The 16,389-nt window shown below is 45.2% G+C and overlaps 1 protein-coding gene across 1 annotated transcript; it reads right to left on the minus strand.

Moving 5' to 3' along the window:
- Nucleotides 1-5,537: 5,537 nt before the first annotated feature.
- On the minus strand, nt 5,538-6,320 carry LOC129017800 (keratin-associated protein 17-1). Its single transcript, XM_054458559.1, has one exon. The coding sequence runs from the start codon at nt 6,258-6,260 to the stop codon at nt 5,946-5,948; it is 315 nt and encodes a 104-aa protein (XP_054314534.1). The 5' UTR covers nt 6,261-6,320; the 3' UTR covers nt 5,538-5,945.
- Nucleotides 6,321-16,389: the final 10,069 nt, after the last annotated feature.

A 16,389-nucleotide genomic window follows, 5' to 3' on the forward strand; every position in this document is an offset into this window, starting at 1 on the left:
GGTGGAGGTGGCCGTGCTTCCTTGTGCTGAGTGCTGAGAGGTCGCTGCCTGACTGTGACAGCTCCCTGAGGCCCTCACTTTTATACCCCCTCACTGGCGTGTTCTGTTTGGGACTCCTGCATCTTTTCCTCATTGTTGTTTGGGCCAGTTTGCAGGGGAACATCTTATTATACCACCGTTTGTTGATCTGGAAGCTGTTTATCTACCCATAAAGAAGCTGTTTATTTATTGATGTGCTAAATTTGGAATCCTCAGAGCTACAGGTAGTCTTGGAAGAAGCATCCTCACCTCCAAACTGGATAATCTATATTTCTGAGCATTGTGAACAGGGAAAGAAGAAAGAAACTTATGATTTATCCACCTTCTAGTCTTCCATACAAGGCCCTGGGTTGGGTTCAGAGGATGCCACAGGAATAAGACCTATTCACCCATTCTCTTGGATCTCGCCATCTAGTGGGCAGATAAGCATGCAGACAAACCCACTGCAATACAATGATAAGTTCAACAATAGACATACAGAGATTAATTGAGAAGAGAGGTGATGAACTCAGTTGGGAAAAGAACAACTGGGCTGGATTTTAAATGACTGCACCTTACAGCAATGATCTTACTTAAAACAACCAGCAATCTCATGAGGCAGAGATTTTTCTCCACCATTAGAAATGAATAAATGGTCCAGGAACCATGGCTCACACCTGTAATCCCAGCACTTTGGGAGGCCGAGGCAGGCGGATCACCTGAAGTCAGAAGTTCGAGACCAGATTGGCCAATGTGGCAAAAACCCATCTCCACTAAAAACACAAAAAATAGCCAGGCATGGTGGCACACACCTATAATCCCAAATGCTTGGGAGGCTAAGGCAGGAGAATCACTTGAACCTGGGAGGTGGAGGTTGCAGTGAGCCAATATCAAGCCACTGCACTCCTGCCTGGGTGACAGAGGGAGACTATGTCAAAAAAAAAAGAAAAAAAAGGAAGGAAGGAAGAAAAGAAAGAAGGAAGGAAGGAAGGCAGGAAGGAGGCAATAAAGAAAGAGAAGAAAGAAAGAAAGAAAGAAAGAAAGAAAGAAAGAAAGAGAAAGAGAAAGAAAGAAATGAAGAAATGGGGGCAGAGGGTCAGAAAGTTTCAGTCACTTGCTAAAGATCACACACAGCCTGTCTCTGATCTAAGGCAGCTGTCCCTCCTTCTCACCAACCTGTCTAGACCTACCTTTCTCAGAAGACTTCGTCAAAGTCACATATCGCCAGCTCAGCCCACCGCCGTCCTCCTTGCTATCCCATGAGCATAGAACATTGGCTTGACCTGTTCCTGGAAATCATGTGACCCAGCCTTTCTGCTCTTCCTCAAGCATTCGTTAGACCTCCAGGGTCTTCCTTGCTTTTAACGATTTTGACAGTTCCTTTAAAAAAAAAAAAAAAAAAAGTCTCCAAGACCCAAAGGGTAAAGAATAAAAACAAGAGATTTCTCAGGTGTGTCTCTCAAAGACTTTGTGAACAAAAGACTCGTCTTTGCTACTCTTGAGACAGATGAAGGGAGAAATGAATCCTAGTTTTCTGAATACCAGGACTTAACATCTTGCTCAGTGAAGGGCCTAGTTTGCCTCCACCATGTGTTTTCATCAACACAAAAGGCAGGCTCTCACTTGGAAAAGCTGAGCCATTCTGCCATCCATTGTGCCATCCATTCATCCCTCCCTTCATTTATTAATTCATGCAATCATTGACTCAGTTTCTCTTTTATTTATGCACTCAACTCAGCCAACACTGGGTTCTGTGCGATGGATACAAAAAGAGTGAGTTGCAATTCTGGCCACAAGGAGCCCAAGTTTAGAAGAGAGATAGACACATATATAAGCAAGTATGGTACAGAAGGCAAGTGTTGTGAAAGAGGGATGCAGGGGGTGGATGCAGCAGAGAAACATAGCTGGCATGGAGAGGCATTTCCTAGAATAGCATCTGCCAGACATGATAGAGGTGGCCATGATTCTTGTGAGTGCTGAGAGGTCACTGCCTGACTGTGACAGCTCCCCGAGGCCCTCACTTTGGAGGCACCCAGGAGAGATATTGACATGGTTTTTGCAGGCTGGGCATGGTGGCTCACACCTGTAATCCCAACACTTTGAGAGGCTGAGGTGAGTGGATCACTTGAGGTCAGGAGTTCGAGACAAGCCTGGCCAACATGGAGAAACCCTGTCCCTACTAAAAATACAAAAATTAGCTGGGCATGCTGGCATGTGCCTGTAATTCCAGCTGCACTTGGGAGGCTGAGGCAGGAGAATTGCTTGAACCCAGGAGGCAGAGGTTGCAGTGAGCCAAGATGGCACTATGGGTGACAGAGCGAGACTCTGTCCCAAAGGAAAATTTTTAAAAAGACATGGTTTTTGGGGAATTAGAGAAGCCTTTTCAAGTAATGTGAAGGCTCAAAGAGAGTGGACAAAAAGAGGGTCATAAAGGCAGGAAAAGGATAAGATGTGGAAATCAAAGACATAGAGCACATAACATTTGGGAAGCAGCAAATGGTTCAACATATCCAGGATGAAAAGCAGAGGGGATAGGAGGGAAAATCAGTGGGGCTAGAGGAGTTACTAGGCACCCAATCATGAAAGGTCTTGTGGACCATGATTAAGAAGTTGTATTTTTTTAATGATAATGAGGGTTTAAGCAGGAGAGTAACTTGATCAGGGTTGCCCTTTCAGAAGGATGTGTCCCCTCTCTCTGGATGTGGAGAAGGGAGGGTGAGGGCAAGTCTGAAGGCAGGGAGACCATTAGGGGTCTGTGGCAATTACTTAGAAGTTTCATGACAACAACCTGAACTGGGCAGGTTCAGAGACCTGAGAGATGGGTCGTGGTGGTTGAAAATGGAAGATTAGGAACAGGGAGTGCCATTCTTTTAAATGTGGCTCTCAAGCAGTGGGCAAAGAGGACTTTTGGACAGGCCTGCAGAGGGAAATACAGAGGAGCTGCTGAGACCCGTCTCTTTTCCATTCACTTCTCTTCCTCAGCTAAACCAGCAGTGAATGGAAGTCCGCCCCACAAAAAAATTTCTCATAAACTCTCTCAGCCAAGATACTCATCCATTGTGCTGGAATGTCATCTCTTCGAAGAATCCTTCCCTGCTAAATGAAAAGGCGGGTCGTTCAACTATGTAGCCAATTTCTAGTTTATTCTTCTTTATAGCTCTTATCACCCCTTGACCTCATATAAGCACCATGAGGGCAAGGACCTTGTCTATTCACAGATGCATACCCAGCACCCAGAGCAGCAGCTGATACATTGGAGGCACACAGTTAGCATTTATTGAGTGAATAAATGAGAACCTCTGTGGATAGCTAAGAAGGGCAAGCCTGTATCAGTAATTCAAAAATCACCACCTCCACACATGCATCCAGGAGGCATGACCATGAACAATAGAATAATCAGCTGCTCTGAATCACAGGTACTCGATGCAGATTCACTGGTCTCTGGACGAGTGTGTCCCATTGGCAGCTCCTGCTTTGGCGGTGGCTTTGTCTTGGGGGTTAAAGAGCCGGTTCCTAGGAGGCCAGTTCCAGCCAGAGTGAAAATGGCTCAAATAGTAGAGTCTGAAACTGAACCAGGGCAGAGTCAAATCTCAGGTTCTCTCCAAAAGAAGACATTAATAATACTGCTGGGTTCATAAATGAAAGAAAAAAATGAAAACACAATGAGCTACAACTATACACCTGTTGGAATGGCTAGAAATAAAAAGACTGATAATATTAAGTGTTACCAAGGACGTAGACACTGGAACTCTCAGACATTGCTGGTTGGAATACAAAATGCTGTGGCCACTTTGCAAAACAACTTGGCAGTTTCACATAAGGTTAAGGATTCACTTACCATTTAAACAGCCATCAAATTGCTAGGTATTTATCCAAAATAAAGCATATGTTCACCAAAAAAAAAAATTATACGAGAATGCTTATAGCAGCTTTATTCATAATAGCCAGAAATGCAAAAGAATCTAAATGCCCATAATTAGGTAAATATATTTTTAATGTAGTTTATCTATACAATGGGATACCATTCAGTAGAAAAAAAATGAATTATTGATACCTGCAACAATGAATAGATACAAAACATGATAGGCAAAATGAAAAATAGTTCGTACTGCATGATTTATTTTGTATGAAATTCTAGGCATGGTGAAATCTATAGTAACATAAAGAACAGGTTGATGGTTGCCAGGGTCTGGGGGTGGGGGAGGAACTGACTGCAAAGACAAACTGGGAATTTTGGGGGTGATGGAAAGTTCCATAAAGATCTTGAGTGCGGTGGTGGTTACATAAGTATACACAAATGTCAGATCACATCATACTGTTCACTAAAAATGGGAACTTTTTATTATATGTAAATTATATTTCAATAAAGTTGACCATAAAAATGAAACAAAAAAATTTTTTAAAGAAAAAGTAAAAGCAACATAATCCCAGTTTTATTCATAACTATGCTTAGAAAAGAGTCTGGAAAGCTTATCAGTAGTAAACTCTGAGTGGTGAGCCTTCAGAATGCTATATTCTTTATATGTTTCTGTATTTTTTCATTTTTTAGAGTTCATTGCTATGCTTATAATCAGAAAAAACATTTTCTTTGTCAAATGAAACATTGCTTTGTAGGCATAAAAATAAATACTACTTTTCCAGGGCAAGAGCAAAATTAGTTTTATTACACACACAGCTTAAGGTCACTTTCAACAAGAGGTTGAATCAACTGCCTTTTGAGTTTTAACCTCCCAGGTGGACCCACACGCTTTGACTGGGCCCTACCTAGCAGAGGTATACTCACTCCCTCCTCCTTAGGACTCAGGCAGAAAAAACGTAGCTGGTTCCAGGTAAGACAACCTAGCACAGAAAAGTGAGACTGGACCAACCATGAGGCTGGAAGAAGGAACTGTACTGTGCAGAACATCCTCAGAAACTATGAATTCACTAGCTTTGCCATTAGAAATCCTTTCCATTCAGAACCAATCTTGTTTTACCAAAGCCTCCTCTCCGACTTTGCCAGAAAGTTCTGATCAAGCCTGAAGCCCTCCTGCAGAGCCATCCTAGGAGAACTGTAGTGCAGAAGAAAGCCATGCCTTTCAATCACCATTAAATGTGGCCAGCATCAGCATTCACCCAGGAGCTTTTAAAAATGCAGGTCCTTAGGGACTCTAGGCCCTTGAGCTAACAGGTAAAATCTCCAGTGATAAAACCCAAGGATCTATATTTTTAAAAGCTTTTCAAGTGAATCTCATGCAGCACACGGAAGTTTCCATCTAGATCTATGGTTCTCAAACTTCAGTGCATAAGAATTATCTAAGGTTCTTGTTAAAAACACAGATTCCCAGGCCACACTTTGGTGGATTCTGATTCTGTATGTCTTAGGGAGGGCCTCAGAATCTCCAGTTTTAACAAGCTCCCAGGTGATTCCGATGCAGGTGATCCACAAACCACAATTCAAAAACCCTAAGGCAGATGCCAGAGTGAATTTTTCTAACCCAGTCCTCAGCAGGGAGGTCAAGAAGAGGCAAGAGAACTAATTAGGTTATGCCAGCATGCTCAAATTTATTAAGAGGCTCACAAAGAAGGTGGACTTTTTTTTGCATCTCAAAGCAGCAGAAAGCCAGGGCGGAGGATCAGTCCCAAAGACACCTTGAAGAAGAGGATGTCTTATATTACAAGACATTGAACTTCATGTGAATAAATAAAGTATTGGGGATTCACCCTTGAGCTTGGGATCACTTTGTTGTGACTGAGTTTTAATGTTTCATCAGAGTATGGCTCTTGTTCTCAGTGCCTTGAAATACCAGAGCAGGCATTGGAGAACAAGCCCTCCTCTACAAATTACAGAAAGACAAGACACTGTCTTGGGGGTATGGAAGGTTCTGGACACGAGGGGCTGTCCCCCTAGAGCAGATGGAGGCTTTCGGTGGTGGAGGGAAAGGTCTTCATTTTGTGTCGCATATAGGTGTGGGCTGGCAGCACACAGGCCCACAGCACCCGGAGCCGCAGCAACTGGACCCACAGCAACTGGATCCACAGCAGCCACCCCCGCAGTCTCCGCAGCCTCCACAGCCTCCACAGCCTCCACAGCAAGACGATCCGCAGCAGCTGCCCCCGCAGCCAGAGCCCCCACAGCCAGAGCCCCCGCAGCCACAGCAGGAGCCACAGCAGCCACAGCAGGCCGGCTGACAGCAGCACTCTTCACAGCAGTTTTGCTCCTGGGTGCAGCAGGTGAAGCAGTCCCCCGGGCAGCACCCCATGGTCCGGGCCCGTCAGCTCACAGGTCAGTAACGCAGCCGGAGTTCCCCACGACTGACCGTGGCCAGCTAGCTGGATGGCAGCTTTTATATCCCCTCACCCAGGCATGAGGGACGGGATGTTTTCTTTGTTATTATTTGTGCAAGTTTCCATAAGACTGGCTCATTAACTGGCTGTTTATTTTCCAGTCCTGAGTACCTCAACTCATAAAAACGCCCCACTCCTGCCAACTGCTGTTTATCCAGAGGGTAAAAATACATCTTCGAAAAGACCTGTCATCATGGCCAAGCATCTGCCAGCTGTCATTAGCCCAGGTTGGAGATGGGAAGGGGAAGCCGGCCACAGCCTCTGGCTCTGGAATGAGGGGCTCGCCTCCCACATCTTACAGGTTGGTGATGGACCCATCTTGCATGGGTGCTAGTCCTGGAAAGGCAGACCGGCAACAGCCGAATGCCCTGTTCCCCCTGACACCAGTGGAGGCTACTGAGAACGCCTGGTCACGTGGCTCCTCCCAGGTGGAAATGGCATCCTCATCCCGGTTCATGTGAGCCAGGCAAATGTTTGTGCCTGTGTGTGGTATGGGGAGTGTGCCACACATTTAGGCTTGGCCGGTGAGCATCAGTCATGAGTAATAACTGCCCTGTGAAATGGAGAGAGACTCATCGTAAAGCTGCAAGAAGCTGGTAAGGCATGGTCTGTCTCGGCTGCAAGGTGAGCTGAATACTCGCACTTCTCTCTAAATAGATGGGAAGAACTGAGATCAGAACCCTCTACCCACCCCCACTCCAGCCCCAGGCCTTTCCTTGACCAGGGAAGGAAGAGATGCAGGAGGAGGAAGAAGAGAAGGGGAGGAAGGAAGGAAAGAAGAAAAGAAAGAAGAAAGCAGGAAGGAGATCAGTAAATATCCAAAATGCTACATTAAAATGGGAATGTAACGCACTTTTTTTAAAAGAGCTCCAACCTTATAGACCATCTGGCAGAAGGAGAAATTAGAATACAAAATACCCAGAGTGTCATCTCAAGGAATAAAATGCCTTTGCAAGGAGTCTAAAATCTACAGCTGGTTCGGGTCCATGTGTAAATTTTGAGATGGGTCAAAATTTCTGTCTCTTTCTTGGGCTTTGGTACCTTGTTCTCCTCTTGGAGTGCCCATGGCAGCCCTGGAGCTGGAATACAACATCTAGTAGGGGTAGAGGACAGAAGATAGGGGTGGGGTGGGAATGGAAGGAGGGATGGGAGTAAGGATCTGGATCAAGGGATCTAGTCCTTCCCTTTTCATTTCCATTTCTTTTTAAGATGGGCTAGAAGTAAGACAGCCTCTAAGAAGGGCTAGAAGGACTAAGGACAGGGTGGGGGTCGGGAGGATAAATGATGAATGAGTTACTTGGATCTGATATGATACTCAATACTTCACAGGATAAGGAATTTTAGAGCTGGGAGGAACCCCTGAAACATCATCTGGTCCAGGGTTTTATATCAGAATTGCCTAAAAGGGGGCCTTTTGAAAAATACAGATTCCAAAACTGTATCCCAGTCCTTATGATAAATCAGAATGTGTGCTTATGAGAGCTTGAGAAGCTATATATTTTAAACTTTCTCAGGTAACTCGGGTTACATTAGGAAACACTGATATAATCTAATCCTATCATGACTGTCACTGCCAAGCACTTGTGTTTTACAGAAGATGATACCAAGGCCCAGAGATGACACATCCATGGTAGATTGGACCCATGGCCCAGATGTTCTCCCTCCTGGTCCACTGTTTCTTCCACCATACCACATCCACAGATGGGCACCTCTGAGTGAGCATAATACAGCAATGTCTATGGCAGACATGTCCTTTTTTTTTTTTTTTTGAGGTGGAGTCTCACTCTGTTGCCCAGGCTGGAGCGCAGTAGCTTGATCTTGGCTCATGGCAACCTCCGCCTCCTGGGCTCAAACAATTCTCCTGCCTTAGCCTCCCAAGTAGCTGGGATTACTGGCACGCACCAACAAGCCCAGCTAATTGTTGTGTTTTTAGTGGAGACAGGGTTTCGCCATGTTGGACAGGCTGGTCTGGATCTCCTGACCTCAAGTGATCTGCCCACCTCGGCCTCCCAAAGTGCTAGGATTACAGGCGTGAGCCACCGCACCCGGCCGACACGTCCTTTTACATATTTATTTATTTTAATAAGAGGTCAAGCATTCCCAGGATAAAAGGTACGAAAGAGTAGAAAGTCTTCCTCATCTTCCAATGTCTCACCATTCAGTTCTCCTGCCTCTCACCCACCCCCTTGCTGCTCCCATAATTACTTAACCCCTCTGTACCTGAATTTCTTCATCTATAAAACAGAAATTAGGATAATAATAGTGCCAGTTTCATAGAGCTGTTTCAATTAAATGAGTAAATATAAATGTATACATATTGAACACTTGGCTGTTTGAACAACTTGAAAATATAAATTATCAAACTTTTACATTTAACAATTCATAGACTCATGAGCATTTACTTAGATTAAGTACAACATTCAGTGTGCAACTCAAATTATACACTATGATTTCAATTGTGTAAATGTACATGTCATGATGAGGACTTGAAGTCCTCATTATGGTGGTGTTATTTTTCTTCTGCAGTTTCTTTCACTGTTGGTCTTTCCACACAAATTGGGAAGCAGTGGGGACTTTTTATATTTACTGCCCCCAGGGTAGGGTTATTACTGTAGAAATGCAGAGAGAATGACTTAGGTCAATGCTTAGCTTATACAATTCAAAGTAGACTTTTGCAATGCAGGAGAGTGGGTGGTCAGATGACCAGGTCCATCTAGCCTCCTGGATGGGGTAATGAGAGGATGTAGAATTTGTGGACTAAAGATCAGAGAGAACTCTAATATCTTAGTTGATGCCATGAGAGGGATGATAGGGCCAAGAGTAAGAGAGTACCATGTATATTTCAGCAAATGCCCACCATGAACCTGTTGCCAGCCTCTTGAAGGCTATGAAATTTCCATTGCATTCAAACATAACACCCCTCAAAGCTCAGACACCACCTCCAGATGAAGGTTGGGAGGGAGAAATCCTGAATGATTTCTGTGTTTACATAGAACTGACATTTATTTTTTTCCCCCATAAGGTGGAATGAGGGTTTGAAATAAGTTTAAGCAGTCTCAGAGAAAAATAAAGTTATATATTTTAACATATCTTAGAACATGAATTTTGAAATTTGTAACTAATATATGTTATTATATATTTATATATGTATATATCCTTATGGATACTTATCTACATTAATATAAATATTTACATGCAGATCTTTGAAAAAACACTAAAAGGAAAACTAAAATATTAGCAGTAAATGTAGTTATTGTGGCATGATAAATGATTTTTATTTTCTTCTCTTTTTTGTATTTTTTAGAAATTTGCAGTGTGTAAGTATGAAATTTATAATGTAAACATTATATTATTATTATTATTTGAATACAGTGTCAAAGGCAAATGAAAACCTGGGAACAATACAAGTAATTCATAGACAAAGCTTGCTTTCATTTTCTATTTAACAAAGGATTTCCATCAATCAAAGAGAAAGACCAGCAACCCAGTAGAAAAACTGACAATGGAGATGAAAAGATAATTCATGGAAGAAGGAATATGAATAGCATTTGAGCATATGAAATATTGCTTAGTTGCAGTCACAATAACAGAAAAGCAGATTAAAACTATTCCAAAATCCTACCTGTTACCAGATTTGCAAGGTCATATCTTTTGATAACACATTGTGTAATAAGGAATGAAGAGAGAGATAGTCTCACACATTGCTGATGGGAGTGTAAATTGGTACAACCTTTATGGCAATATCCATCAAAATTACCAATGCAAAAACTAATTGATCCAATAATTTATATTCTAAGAGTTTATGACAGGGATATATCAAGATATATATAAAATGATGTAAGTATACAGTATCTGTTGCAACACAGCTACAGAATCAACACTATCAAATTACCAACATCATTTTTAACAGAATTTGAAAAAACTATTCTAAATTTCATATGGAACCAGAAAAGATCCCAGAGAGCCAATGCAATCCTAAGCAGAAAGAACAAAGTGGAAGGTATCACATTACCCAATTTCAAACTATACTGTAAGTCTACGGTAACCAAAACAGCATGGTACTGGTACAAAAACAGACATATACAATGGAACAGAATAGAGAATCCAGAAATAAAGCTGCTCACCTACAGCCATCTGATCTTTGACAAAGTTAACAAAAATAAGCGTTGGGGAAAAGACTCCCTATTCAATAAATTGTGGTGGGATAACTGGCTAGCCATATGCAGAAGAATTAAACAAGCTCTATATTTCACCATATAGAAAAATTAACTCAAGATGGATTAAAGATTTAAATGTAAGGCCTCAAGCTATAAGAATCCTAGAAGAAAAACTAGGAAACATGATTCTGAACACTAGTCTTGGGAAAAAACGTATTACTAAGTTCTCAAAAAGAAATGCAACAAAAACAAAAATTGACAAGTGGGATCTATTTAAATGAAAGAGCTTCAGCACAGCAAAAGAAACTATCAATAGAGTAAACAGATAACCTATAGAATGGAAGAAAATATCCACAAACTATGCATCCAACAAAGATCTAATATCCAGAATCTATGAAAAACTTAAACAATTCAACAAGGAAAAAACAAATGACCCCATTAAAAAGTGGGCAAAAGACATGAACAGACACTTCTCAAAAGAAGACATGCAAGTGGCCAACAAACGTGAAAAAATGCTCCACTTCATTAATCATCAGAGAAATGCAAATCAAAACCACAGTAAGATACCATCTCACACCAGTCAGAATGGCAATTATTAAAAAGTCAAAAAACAACAGATGTTGGTGAGGGTGTAGAGAAAAGGGACCGCTTATACACTGTTGGTGGGAATGTAAATTAGTTCAGCCACTGTGGAATGCAGTTTAGAGATTTCTCAAAGAACTTCAAATGGAACTACCATTCAACCCAGCAATCCCATTACTGGGTGTATTAGTCTGTTCTTGAACTGCTATGAAGAAATGCCTGAGACTGGGTAATTTAGAAAGAAAAGAGGATTAATTGGATCACAGTTTCATAAGCTATACAGGAAGCATGATGCAGGCATCTTCTCAGATTCTGGGGAGGCCTCAGAAAACTTACAATCATGGCAGCAGGCAAAGGGTAGCTGGCACTTTACATGGCCAGAGCAGGAGGAAGAGAGAGAGTGGGGAGATGCTACACACATTTAAATGACCAGATCTCACAAGAACTCACTCACTCTCACAACCAAGGGGGCTGGTGCTAAACCATTCATCAGAAATCACCCCTGTGATCCAATTACCTCCCACCAGGACCCACCTCCAACGTTGGGAATTACAACTGAACATGAGATTTGGGCAGGAACACAGATCCAAATCATATCATTGGGTATACATCCAAAAGAAAATAAATCGTTCTACCAAAAAAACACACATCCGCTTATATGTTCATTGCAGCACTATTCACAATAGCAAAGACATAGAATCAGCCTAAATGCCCATCAGCAGTGGACTATATAAAGAAAATGTGGCACACATACACCATGGAATACTACCTGGCCATAAAAAAAAAATCATGTCATTTGCAGCAACATAGATGCAGCTGGAGGCCATTATCCTAAGTGAATTAACGCAAGAACAGAAAGCTAAATACCATGTGTTCTCACTTACAAGTGGGAGCTAAACAGTGGATTCACATGGACGTAAATATGGCAACAATAGACACTGGGGACTATGAGAGGGGGAAGGGAAGGAGGGGGGCAAGGGTAGAAAAACTAACTATTGGTTACTATGCTTACTACCTGGATGATGAGATCAATTGTACCACAAACCTCAGCATATATACCCAGGTAACAAACCTACACACATATCCCCTGAATCCAAAAGAAAAGTTGAAATTATTTTTTAAATTACTCTCCAGAAAAATTGTCCTCATTTGTATTCACTTCACAGTGCCTTCGCCAATATTAGTTATTATTTTTAAAATCTCTTTGTCAATTGGGTAGGCCAATTATGAAGTCTCATTATAGTATTTATTTGTACTTAGTAATTATCATTGCATATTTTTATAGGCCACTGTTATTTCCTTTTTAGAAATTATCTGCTCATTCTAATTAGCTACTCATCTTTCCCACCTTACTTATATGAACTTGTTTTATGCCAAGTATATTAACTTTTCGTTGTGTCACTCACACATGTTGCAAAATTTGTCCCAGGGTGTATCACTTTCTTTTAGTTGTGTCTATATTTTTATGCACAGAAATTTCTTTCTATGTAGGGAAATCTTTTTTTCCTAGTGTTTTATGTTTCAAAAGTTCTCCTCCATCCCCAAATCAGACAACTATTTGCTTTATTTTCATCTATTTTATGGTTGTATTTTTTATACTTAATGCTGCTATCCATCAGGAATTTACTTTGGCGTGTGGCAGATACTGCTTTACAAAAAAAAAAAAAAAAAATCCTAGTTTTCCTAATTGGGGAACTTGACTGCCTATTAAATGAAGTTTGCTGACAATATCCTGCCTCTACAAAAAATTAAAAAATAAAAAATTAGCTGGGTGTGGTGGTGCATGTCTGTAGTCCCAGCTACTCAGAAGGCTGAGGCAGGAGGATGGCTTGAGCCTAAAAGCTCAAGGCTGCAGTGACTGAGCTCAAGGAGCCATGATCAAGCCACTACACTCCAGCCTGGGCAATGGAGCGAGACCCTGTCTCTAATAAATAAAAAAAATAGTTTCTGTACAAGAAAGAACAGAATGTAGAGATCAAAAACGCAATCATGTCATCTGTTCTGGCGGCCTCTAGTGTTTATCTCATGATATTACACAAGCAGCTTCTAGTGTTTCCTTTAGAAGCACTCACAAGACAGGCTCTGACACTAGATTCACCAGAAGCAACTCAACAAAAATTTGGTTTGATGAGAGAAGCTTATTATATTTACATGGAACTAATTTAAACCATGCATCCAATTAACGATCTCTTAGCAAAGGAGGCACATTACCAGTCCCTCCCACATGCCAGGCCTGCTGTGAGCACCTTGTACGTGTTTTCTTGGTTAATGCTCAAGATAGCTCAACACAGGTGTTACTATCCTTATTTTGTACATGAAGAAACTGGAGCTCATGGTGATCAATTATTTTACCCAGACAATGTAGAGCTTGGATTTGAACCCAGATCTGTCTGTTTCTGAAGCCCATCTTCCCTCCTCTATGTCTGGCTTTCTGAGAGAACCACAGAAAATTGCAAAGGCCCTGAGGCAGGAGCGTGATTGGCATGCTTGAGGCCCAGAGGGGAAGTCTGCATCTGGTCTGGTCTGGTGTGAGCAGGGGAGAGCGGCAGACAGCTCAGGGGAAGAAGAAGGCCCAGGTTCAATGACCTGAGGCCGTTGCAAGGCTCTAGCTGTCACTCAGAGGAGATGGAGAGCCAGCAGAGGGTCCTGGGTAGAGGAAGGCTCAGCTGTGGCTCAGGTGTTAACCACCCACTGCCCTCTGTCCTCTGCCTTCAACCCTCAACTTTTTGCCTCTCCACTCCACCATGCTGGGTGGGGAGGGCTGAAATTAGGGAGCACCCATAGATGCTCTGATGCTGGCCCTGGGACCCAGGGGTGAGAGTGATAAGGAACTGGCTGCACACATGAGTAGGGCAGCCGGATCTGGCCAGAGAAGCAACACATGCACCCTTTACCTTGGACCCCTCACCCTGGCTCTCTCTGAGTTGCAGGGATGCCGAGCTGGGCTGCCAGCGGACATGGGGCCTGAGTATGCTGGCATCTACAAAAGCACTGATTGCCTTGGGATTCTGCAGTGAGTCCTCACCCCCTAAAGCACCAGTCTCAGCTCAGGGATGGGTTTTGCCCTTAGAAAGGCCTTTCTGAGGCAAGATGTGTCTACCTGGCTCCAGCCAACCTCCTTTTCAGGGCCAGAACTCCTCCCTGGCGCCCCTGCAGGTCCAGCCCATGGTCGTTGTTAGGCCAGAGGTGCGTGGCCCATCTAGGGAGCATGGCTCATCTAGGGAGTGGGTGGGAATGGAGAGAGGGCTAGGTCAGGCCCCTGGGCTCTCAGCAGTTCTGTCTCCAAGTTAGCACAAGAGGAGGGGGGCAGCCTGAGGGTCTGGCCCTGTCCACTTTCTGAGATCCAAGGGTTGTGGCCACAGGGTGAGGGGATGCCTGGCCCAGCCTGGGGGCATTTGTCCGGCAGGTCTCTGAGGGCCCACCTGCCCGTCTTCTCCCGCATTCCCCATGGGGAAGGGCATGGGGAGAATGATGGCTGTGACCCTGGGGGAATGGGGGAGAAGATGGTCAGGGCCATGTTCTGGGCATCTCACGGTGAGACCAGGGAGGCAGCAGAGCTTGTGGCTAAAGGCCCTGGATCTGGTGCTGGGAAGGAATCTGGGGCCAGGTAGGAGCCCAGCCTGGAGCTGATCCCTCGGGGGTCATAGGATGGAGAAACAGAGGATCCCAGGGGAGGTGGGGTGGGAGTGAGCTTATGGGCTGTGCCATTTCTGAAATGCACCCCAAAGTAGCCGATGGTCTGATGAGGATGACAGAGGGGGTGGGGCCAAAAACACCAACTCACCTGGGACTGGTCAGCAGAGTCCCAGCAGAGGGAGCCAGCCAGTCCCCAAGGCTCTGCATGGCTTTCCAGAGACTCTGCTTCCAGTTGGCTTGGACAGCACGGTGGGCAGAAAGTGATGGGGGAGACCGACTTGAGGCAGGCAGGACAGTGGGGGAGGACAGTCAGGCACCCCAATCCCAGCTGCTGCAGTGTCTGGGAGGAGGCTGAGGGCTGACAGCCAAGGGCTCCAAGAGCCAGGTGACGCTGCAGGTGGGGCAGGGAAGCCATCCTGGCCATCTGTGGGGTCCTTGGTCACCCACGTCACCCTTGGCATCTCCCCAGCAGCCGTCGGCAGCCCAGTGAGAAAGCAGACAAGGCAGGCATGTGAACAGATCTGGGGAGTCTCACTCGGGGGTTCTGACAGGACAAGGATCAAAGAAGGGCCAGGGTGGCTGGGGAAACATTCACAGTCTCTGGGTTGGACAGGATGGCAGAAATTGGGGAACAAGCAGGGTGGGTGGCTGGGGTGCAGGGAGAGGCAGGTGGACGCCGGGAGGTCAGACCCTGCGAGGGCTTGGGAATGTCGGGTGGGATGGGCCCTGGGTGCACCAGGCAGGTCTCAGGCCAGGCTCCCTAAACCCCAGCAGGGTGATGTGGTCACTCCCTGAGGGACTCCTGTCAGGGCCCGGCCACCCACCCTGGGCGGCACCCGTCCCGTCTCAGGCTGACTTTTCCCAGCCACCCTGGCCAGGTGATCTCCACTTTCAGTGAAGGCACCTTCCTGTGTCACCAACTTGTCTGGAGCCTTTAGAATGTCTCTGCTGAGGGCCCCACAGAAGCCCAGGTCTGAACGGATACCCCCAGGGCTACACAGGTACCCCCAGGCCCCGAGTGAGGCACCTTTTATCCCCATCAACAGAGGGCATCTTATCCCCCCGTGGCTGCCCTCTGTGTCCTGGAGCCACACCCTCTGGCTCCGATTCTGTGCAGCTGACTGTCCCCTCCCTGAGAGTCCTCCTGCCCTCCTGCTGGCCAGGCTCCAGCTGCCCTTGGTGCCCACAGATGGGTCGATGAAGCCCAGATGGCAGCATCTCCCCTTCCCATGTCCCCCGGCCCGACCCCACTTCCAGGAGACGACCACGAAACCCAGCACCCACCCAGTTCTTCCCGCCCTCTGTCATGGCCTCAAAGTCAGCCTTGCCCTCCTAGCACCCTGGCCCAGGAGGCCTCCAGGAGCACCTCCAGCCAGGCTCCAGGGGATGTTCCCACCCCTCTTCCCCAGAGCCAAGGCCACATGGTGAGGTCACCAGGTGGGAGGGTGGGAGGGTGGGAGGCCTGGTGTTCATGGGCCTCTGCAGCTGCCCAGCAATTCCAGCTGACAGCTCCACATCTTGGGAACAGGCTCTGATTTCATGGTGGGCTGGGGGCTTCTCGGGATTCCACAGCCCAAATGGCACAAGGGTCCAGGGGCTCCAAGACCACCAGGAGCATGTGGTACCCATGTCACACCCCAAGACCATGAGGCACTCGGTGAGTTTATGG

The sequence above is a fragment of the Pongo pygmaeus genome, chromosome 19 (genome assembly GCF_028885625.2).
Source record: "Pongo pygmaeus isolate AG05252 chromosome 19, NHGRI_mPonPyg2-v2.0_pri, whole genome shotgun sequence".
NCBI lineage: Eukaryota > Metazoa > Chordata > Mammalia > Primates > Hominidae > Pongo > Pongo pygmaeus.

Bases quoted from the DNA above. Each gene is read 5' to 3' on its own strand.
- LOC129017800 (XM_054458559.1), bottom strand. From the start codon at position 6,260: ATGGGGTGCTGCCCGGGGGACTGCTTCACCTGCTGCACCCAGGAGCAA.